The 7788-nt window shown below is 52.4% G+C and overlaps 2 protein-coding genes across 2 annotated transcripts; one reads left to right on the forward strand and one right to left on the reverse strand.

Annotated features, from left to right (window-relative positions):
• Positions 1–218: 218 nt before the first annotated feature.
• T310_5833 (uncharacterized protein) lies at positions 219–1724 on the forward strand (the record flags this gene model as incomplete). The annotated part of the gene is made up of 1 exon (XM_013471291.1): positions 219–1724. One exon carries the CDS (start codon positions 219–221, stop codon positions 1722–1724), a length of 1506 nt encoding a protein of 501 aa, XP_013326745.1.
• Positions 1725–2419: 695 nt separating this feature from the next.
• On the reverse strand, positions 2420–5269 carry T310_5834 (Arsenite resistance protein; the record flags this gene model as incomplete). The annotated part of the gene is made up of 3 exons (XM_013471292.1): positions 2420–3052; positions 3114–5122; positions 5191–5269. 3 exons carry the CDS (start codon positions 5267–5269, stop codon positions 2420–2422), a joined length of 2721 nt encoding a protein of 906 aa, XP_013326746.1.
• Between the last annotated feature and the right edge of the window lie 2519 nt (positions 5270–7788).

Consider the following 7788-nt stretch of genomic DNA (forward strand, 5'->3'; position numbering starts at 1 on the left):
CAGCTCCACAGCCTGCGAACTCGAAGGGTCGCACCTTCTTGGCTTGGGAGCCAGGACCATGGTTGCAGCCCGCCCAAAGCAGAAGGTGCGGGACACCGCCGTCGCTCCTTCCACGCGACACAACGCGCCTTCCCTTCCACCACCGCCGCCGTCTTCGAATGCCCCCAGAACGAGCGTCCCTCCTGCGTTCACCATGACGAGCGCCAAAGCAGGACTACATGAGAGATCCCGAAATTCTCGTCCACGTCGCTGCTCCCAGCGGGGCCAGGGATGACGCGAGGTATCGCTCTCAGATTCAGGCCTTCTTGGCCTTCGACCCGGTGTCGAGACACTGCGTTTTCAGCTCTGAAGACGGATCGAGCTGTGAACCGCCAGCTGAAGAGGCTGTCCGGTTTCCCGAGCAGTCAGGCGGAGACGAAAAATCGGGACATTCGGGGGACGAATTGCGTAGTGTTGTGGATGAGTCTTCCTCTCCAGGAGTGACCGCGAGAGAAGCAGATCCGAAGTCGAAGGATCAAGAAGCAAAGCTCGGTTCAACGCATCCGCCGCCTCCTTCTACTACTTTTGGTGACAATGCCCCGAACTGTGGACGTGATCCGCCCACTGACGACCAACATCCTGGCCCCGGAGGTGTATCGCACACGCTCCCTGCAGATTGCGTCTCGCACCGCGATGGGCCCCCGTCGTCTGTTTCGGCGTTGCAGCAAGGTGCTTCGGTATCAAATTCCTTCGAAACACCGCTCAGTGTGATTCCGGACTCCCAGCCACATGAGCCAAACTCCTCGGCAGGAAATTCAGAACGCGCGAACCACGCACCGGTAGAGCAAGTTCAAGTTCCCCGATCATTCTATGCAGAACCCTCATCTCCGTCCAAACGACGTCGACTGGATAATGCTGGGGGTGCACTACAGTCCGCTGAAGCAGATAACGTGCGAATCCTGTCGTCTCTGCCGAGTTCAAATGGATGTGCACCGCCAGAAAAACAGACTGAGATATATACTCATGAGAATCGCCCTATAAATGCACCTAACGTCGTCTACAGAGCTTCAGGACCTCCAGATAACAAACCACAGACCATTCCACGACAAGATCATACAATATCACTATCCGTCCTGCCTCTGGAAATCCATCCTCCTCCGCCCCCAGTCTCGACAGGCAGATTTCAAACTCACATCACCCCAACCCTCCAGATGCTCGCGGAACGGATGAAGCTGCCTCGTAAGTTCAAGCCTGCCAAGCAGAGTAGAGAGCTGGAGCCGTTGGAAAGAGGTTACTGGTTTCTCCAGGTGAACGTTTTTGAATCGGACAATATAGACAGGGGCGACTGTGGTCAAGAAGCCGGATGTGGACGTGTGAAGGCCAACAATCACAGTCCAAACGACTGGTCCTTGTCCTTCTTTTGCCAATTCTGGTCCTTTCTCACGGATTTCATTTCCCGCGAAGGCCGCGCCGGCTGGGGTGTCTGGGGTATCCTAGAGGAGAAGCGCCAGAACCATGCATCCCAGCAGACCGAACCCGCAGCAAACCCGCTGGACCAGCAGCAGGAGCAGCCACAGAACCGAAAGTTGGCCATGCGGCGGCCATTGACCCTAAAAGTCTACTGCTGGGGCGAGGTCGCCCCGCACATCTATATGCTTCTCTTCCTGGCCACGGAGCGACGTATCCGAGGCATGCGAGCCCAGTGGAGAGACGCAACAGAGAGTGTGGTCATCGAGATGCCATGACGCATGCTATACTTCCTACTAGACCTATAGACCTACCTACCTCTATAAGGCGGGAGGACCAGCCACGCAGACCCCCCTCTTTGAGCATTTTTTTTTCCGCCGTCTTCTTGGACGGCTTATAGGACACATGTCCACGACAGGTCCTTTTTTTTTTCATTTTTTTTTCCTTGTATAGTGACACTTTTCTTGTATAATTAATCTCTTTCTTTATTCTATATTTATTTGTAATAAAAAGTCTTTCTTCGTTTTTCTTGTCCTTCTACCCACCCATCCTCTTCTTACAACTTTTTGATTGATTGGATAGTTATTTATACCCATATGATTTTTTATGGGGACAAAGAAAATTATGACGTTTACGCACAAAAGGCTTAAAAAAAAGTATAGGTTAATGCCAATGCTAATACTGGAATCTGCTTTGTCTGAATGAATGGCCAGCATGATGGGTATACAGTATACTTCTAAATGATCCATATATTGATAACCCTTCATCATCTGCATACTATTATACATGCCATTCCAACAAGAGATTGGCCTTCCCTGCGGCCCTCAGGATAGCGGTACAGCGATATGCCGCCTTGTTGTTGTTGTTGTTGTTGTTGTTGTTGTTGTTGTTGTTGTTGTTGTTGTTGTTGTTGTTGTTGTTGTTACTTCTAAAGAAAAAGAAAAAAGAAAGAAAAAAAAGGAATGGGAACAGATCAGTAGTTCAGCTCGCCACTTCCTGCTCCACCCACTGCATCTAGATCTTCGTAGCTCTTCAAACTGCGACCTTGCACCGCTTCGCGCGGGCCCATAGCCTGTTGGACACCTCCCGCACCCATCGCGTCTGGGAAGCCTCCAGAACCGACGAATCCGGCCGCCGGGTGGCCTGGAGGCACATACGGGGCTCCAGCAGCGTTGGGCGGAAGACGGCCCCCTGGCCCAAACATCCCCGACATGCCTCGGACAGGACTCAGACGACCATTGCCCATGTTATTGCGGTTGCCGCGACGATCGTACGGTCCGGAACGGTTAGCGTATCTGCCACCCCCTCTGCGCATCGCGCCCGGTTGATGGAGACCGGATGCATCCCCGGAAACAAGGCCGTTGCCCCAGCCCGGTTGGTTGACACCCATGAAGCCAGGGAAATTAGCAGCGGGAACACCCTGGAAGCCCCCAGCCATAGCGCCGTTCGCGTTGAAGTACGGAAGGTTCGCCGCCAGGTTGAATCCACGAGGGGTCCCAGATTGCATATGGCCCGAAGGGACAGGGAAGTGGCCATTGCTGTTAGCGTCAGACCGCGACGGTGCGATGTGTGCGGGGTCCAACACATAAGCATTGACCAGGGTGAGCTATCACATTGGTTAGCCGCCATGTTGCTTCGGGAAAGTTTGTTAGAGGAGCCAGCCTTACATCGTTTTTGATGTTTTCAAACCATTCAGTATGACGCTTCTCAACGTGCTTGCGCCAGAAGTGCTCCGCTTTGAAAAGTTTGGTGCATTCTGGCACCTTGCAGCGGAATTTGGCCTCGTCCTCCTGCTTCACGTACTTGGCCAATTCTTCCTCGAGAGCTTCATCCACTGGCTTTCCACCGAGCTTCCGGAGATCCGCATTCTCGGGCTCCAAAATTTGGAGAAGTTTGTCTTCAAAGGTCTTAACCCAGTTGAACGCGCGCTGCAACTGCTGCTCCGCCTTCGACAATCTTTGCGGCCGCTTCTCCTCACCCGGAGAACCGCCCTCCTCGCCTTCCTCACTGGGTTCCTTCTTCTTTAGAGGGAACGGCTGTCCCATGGCACTGGCCTTCGCCACTTGTTTCGCCTGAGTACTCAGACCAGAGCGTGGGCGACGCAGGTGACCACCCGGGCATTTGCGGACCAGCTCGTGGACAGAATCACTCTCGAACACGCAGAAAAAGCAGAAATTATACACCCGACGAAGATATTCGACCATCAGGTCCAATTTCTTCTTCTTGACCAAGAGATCCTCGTCATCCACCTCGTCATCATATCCCTCCATTTCTTCACCTTCCTCAGCTTCTCCCTCATCGGCGCCGTCCTCTGAGCCGAATTCGCTCTTTCTCTTCTTGACACTCACAGGGCCGGTGACAGGAGGCTGCAGCCACCCTTTGGCACGGAGATCCTCCACTCGCTCTTCAATCTTCGTGTAGGCGTCAGCACCCCCGCCAAGCTCGGAATCTAGTTTGGACACGAGACGTCGCGCGAGCTCAAGGTCGCGCTCGATACGCTCTGGAGCAGAGAAAAGATCCCACAGTGCCTTCTTCCGTGGTTGAGATGGCGGCACATGCACACCCACGTGGCACACAAAGTCTCCATGAACTGGATCATGGATAGTTTTGTCATTAATAGCTTCAAGAGCCTTCTCAGCAGTTGACGTGTTCGTAGACCCATTCGCAGCAGTCTCCGCCTCAGCTTCCGCGCCTTCCTCCTCTCTACCATCACCTCTTTCAACGAGAGGAGGTTCCTGAGCAGCTGGATTAAGCATGATCCATCCCATACGATGGAACTTCTTTGAGGGGTTGGGATCGCTTAGACTGAGCCACTTGAAACCGCCATCCCCTTCACCGAGATGTTCCTTACAAAACTCCTCGATCTTCTCTCGACTCACATTCGGTGCCAGGGTCTTGATGAGCAGTGCAGGCTGATAGAGCGCATCGTCGCGAAGCTCGGCCCCTCGAGCTGGCAGAAGGTCGAGGACGCCTAGGGTCTCACCAACTGCAGTAGCTTCGCCTTCTTCCTTCTCAATAATACCACCGGCCCCATCACTCTCACTCTTATAGATGCCCTCCAAAGTAAATTCATCGAAAAGCCCTGAATCAATGTCCCGTTCCCACTGCTCATATGCCCCTCGGCGGAAATCCATCAAACGTCGGCGAAGAGGGTCTCTGACCTCGGGCACATAGCGCTCTTTGAACCATTCCTCCCCGCGATGTTGCTGCACGAACTGCCGAGCCAACTTGACCTGCAACTCTGCCTTGTATGCATCGTAGGCAGCCTGGATCTGCGCTCTCTCCTTTTCCCTGTCTTCTCGAGCCTCACGCTCTCCCTTGACACGGTCCGACGGGCGGCGCCCGCCGTGTTTCGCCCGTTCCTTTTCTTCTTTGATAGCCTGCTCCGCTCTCCACCACTCGGCAAACCAATTGAACCCCACCTGAAAATCAAGTGTGAGAGGGTTCGGGAGTGGGTTTGTTGGAATGGGGCGCTTGCCAGAGTCCTGTCCGGGAACATAACGATCGATATTTGCGACATTTGGGGAGGGAACGCGGCGACGCTCATCACGGTCTCTGGAAGGATAGTCACGCCCAGAACCATAATAGTCATCTCGAGAAGAGCGAGGTTCGTAGCGGTCGATCATAGGAGGGGAGCGGGAACGACCACGGCCGCCACGACGGCGATCCTGTGATGCTGCAGCAAGTCAGCAACGCCCCAGCAACCGTCAAAAGGATGGACTGTGGTTGTCATGTGGGCCTTACCAGGTGACCTGCGACGATATGAGTAGGAGTCGCCATCGCGACTCCTGCCCGGGGAGCCATAGCCGTCATATGAATCCATCGTCAGGGTAGTAGCCAGCTATTCAGAACAGCCTTGATTACGGGCCGTGATCTTCTCCAAGAGCTCGTCGTATGCTTAGTCTTGTGACGCCGCGGTAGATGCGACGCTCATGTAACGCCAAGCGCAGAGAGGCAGCTGCGGACTCCAGTTCGAGGGAAGAGGAAACGGGGACGTGCGAGTAAGCTAAGAGCCGACATTGTGAGCATTAGATCGAGTCTAGAAATGGACAAGTGACGGGTGGTGTTTCATGTAGATGCAGGGTAACAGAAGAGACAAGGGCAGGCCAAAGAGAGAAGAAAAATAAGAGAGGTGTCTCGAAGATGGAGGAACTATATAATCAAGGCACAAAGGAGGTAGGAAGCTCATGCGAGCAGGTTGATGGGGAGAGCAGGAAGGAGTGTTGCGCAGCAGTGACGCATTGAGGCGGTCGGGCGCTGATTATTCGCGAATGAAAGAAACATCAATGAAGAGAAAGATGAGACTGATGACAGATAATCTGAAGAAATGATAAGAGGCTGAAGGGGCTCGCTCCAGATGCAAGAAGAAAGATAATGCCGGGGGAAAGGGGGATTCTCGTAAGAGACAAGGGCAGCACACGGACACGAGACAAAAGAAGGTGAAAGGGTAGGCAACCTACAAGAAGCCCAGACAAGGAGACGATGATGTGGTTAATTCCCGAGCACGTCAATCTGCGTGCAGATGAACGTGTGAAGCCAACCCGGGGAAGGTCTGGGTCTGGATTAGCTGGTGGAGGGGAGTTGTAGAAGGCAAGAGAGCGGAGGGCGGCTGGAAGCTGATGACTGGGCTCTGGCCGGCGCCACTAGTGCCGGATAGGCATCGCGCGTGACTGGCGGCACGTCCCGGACTGTCGGAGCTGAGATACCTCAGAGCAGCATCAGTGTTCCGCCAACTAGAAAAATCAAGAGAATACGTTACGGCCGATTCATATGGATTTATTCCATTTCAGTCATCCTTAAGCTCCTTCCATGAGGGTAGCTACAAGACGACTACATCAAGAAGCGCCACGTCCATAATCAAGCTCGCGATGTCCGGACAAGCAGCAAATCTACAGACGAAGCCATCCCATCGAGATTTATGTCCGCAAAGGGTTTCGTAATATTTGTACATGCTATCAAGGAGAGATTCCCTGCTGTATTCACATACAAGCCACACGGAAAGCTTATTCGGAAATATGGCAGAAAGCATGAGGTACAACAAATGCCAGGATCAGAGAAAAAAAAAGTGTATCTTTTGAATATATAAGAGACCTCCAGCCCAAAGCCCCTGGGATGCGGTGACCGACAGGCAAAGATACAATTTCGGTCGCTCGAGTCAAGCCACCCACGTCCAGGTGCTAGAGAAATCCGAGAAGAGAGGAGGGGTGAGGCATTACAAACGGAAAGGCCACAAATTGGGTTGAAAAAAAAATAAGAGAAAACAACAGTAAACAAAACAACATAGAGGTTAAAAATTCGTCAAATCAAGAGAAAAGGATGGAGTCGAGTTGAAAAGCGAGCGTTAGAAGCGAAAGAAGCATAAATTGCGGGTATTCCCAACCCAGAACCCAAAGCCAAACCGACCACTGATGCTGCAGAATAAAAAAAAACACACATAACTAAACAGACACATAAAACAACCACACCTGCTTTCGCCGGCAGAGTCCTGCATGAGTAGATCATCCTAGAGTCCTCTGTGTCCTCTCAGAGACTGCAACTCTGCCATGCCCATTCTTCCTGTCGTTTCTCATTCATTCTGTTTTTACCAGTGATGGATACCCTCTCTAATGGCCCAACCCAAACCCGAACATAGCGTGAAAGCAATCTCATCATATGACACCTCATGAGATGAAAGACACTGCATAGCGGTGCCAAAGGCCGTCAGAGAACATTTGCAAGCGTCTAGGCGACCGAGTCACTAGGAACCACTGCTCTCAGCCCGGAGAAAAGCGAGAACTTGATTTCGTCGGGACATCAAGTAGTGGAACCACGTGACTTATTCACAATCATGGCCATCGCTCGTTCAACAGCCCGTTCAGCCATTGCGCATAACACTCGGGTTACTAGCAATGACTAGAAAGTGGTATCCACTAGAGGAAAGCTGAACTAGCAGGTAAATCATCTCATGAGGTACAATGCAGGAATCCAACACCACAAATCACCACAAGGAACATGGGGAAGGGGAAAAAACAACAGTTGCAACAATAAAACACCATTCCACCCAGAAGAACACTATAAACACAAACATGTCATTGATGGAAACAGGTGCAATTTGATGGAACAACCCGGGAAAACATAATGGACAGGGGGGAGGGAAAACACAACCAAGATGAAAAGAATAGTGCCCACATCGCTTGCTGGGGAAAGGGGGGGGGGGGGGGGGGGGAAATGAGAAAATAATAACTGGACGTCCGGAAGTGCTGCCATGAAGGAGGGGAGGCACATCATAAATGGAAAGGCGTCAAGAAACGCAAACGGGGGCGGCGGTAGGTCGACGACGCGAGAGGCGCTACGCTGGATACT

This window comes from Rasamsonia emersonii (assembly GCF_000968595.1).
Source record: "Rasamsonia emersonii CBS 393.64 chromosome Unknown ctg1118621760331, whole genome shotgun sequence".
Taxonomy (NCBI): Eukaryota; Fungi; Ascomycota; class Eurotiomycetes; order Eurotiales; family Trichocomaceae; genus Rasamsonia; species Rasamsonia emersonii.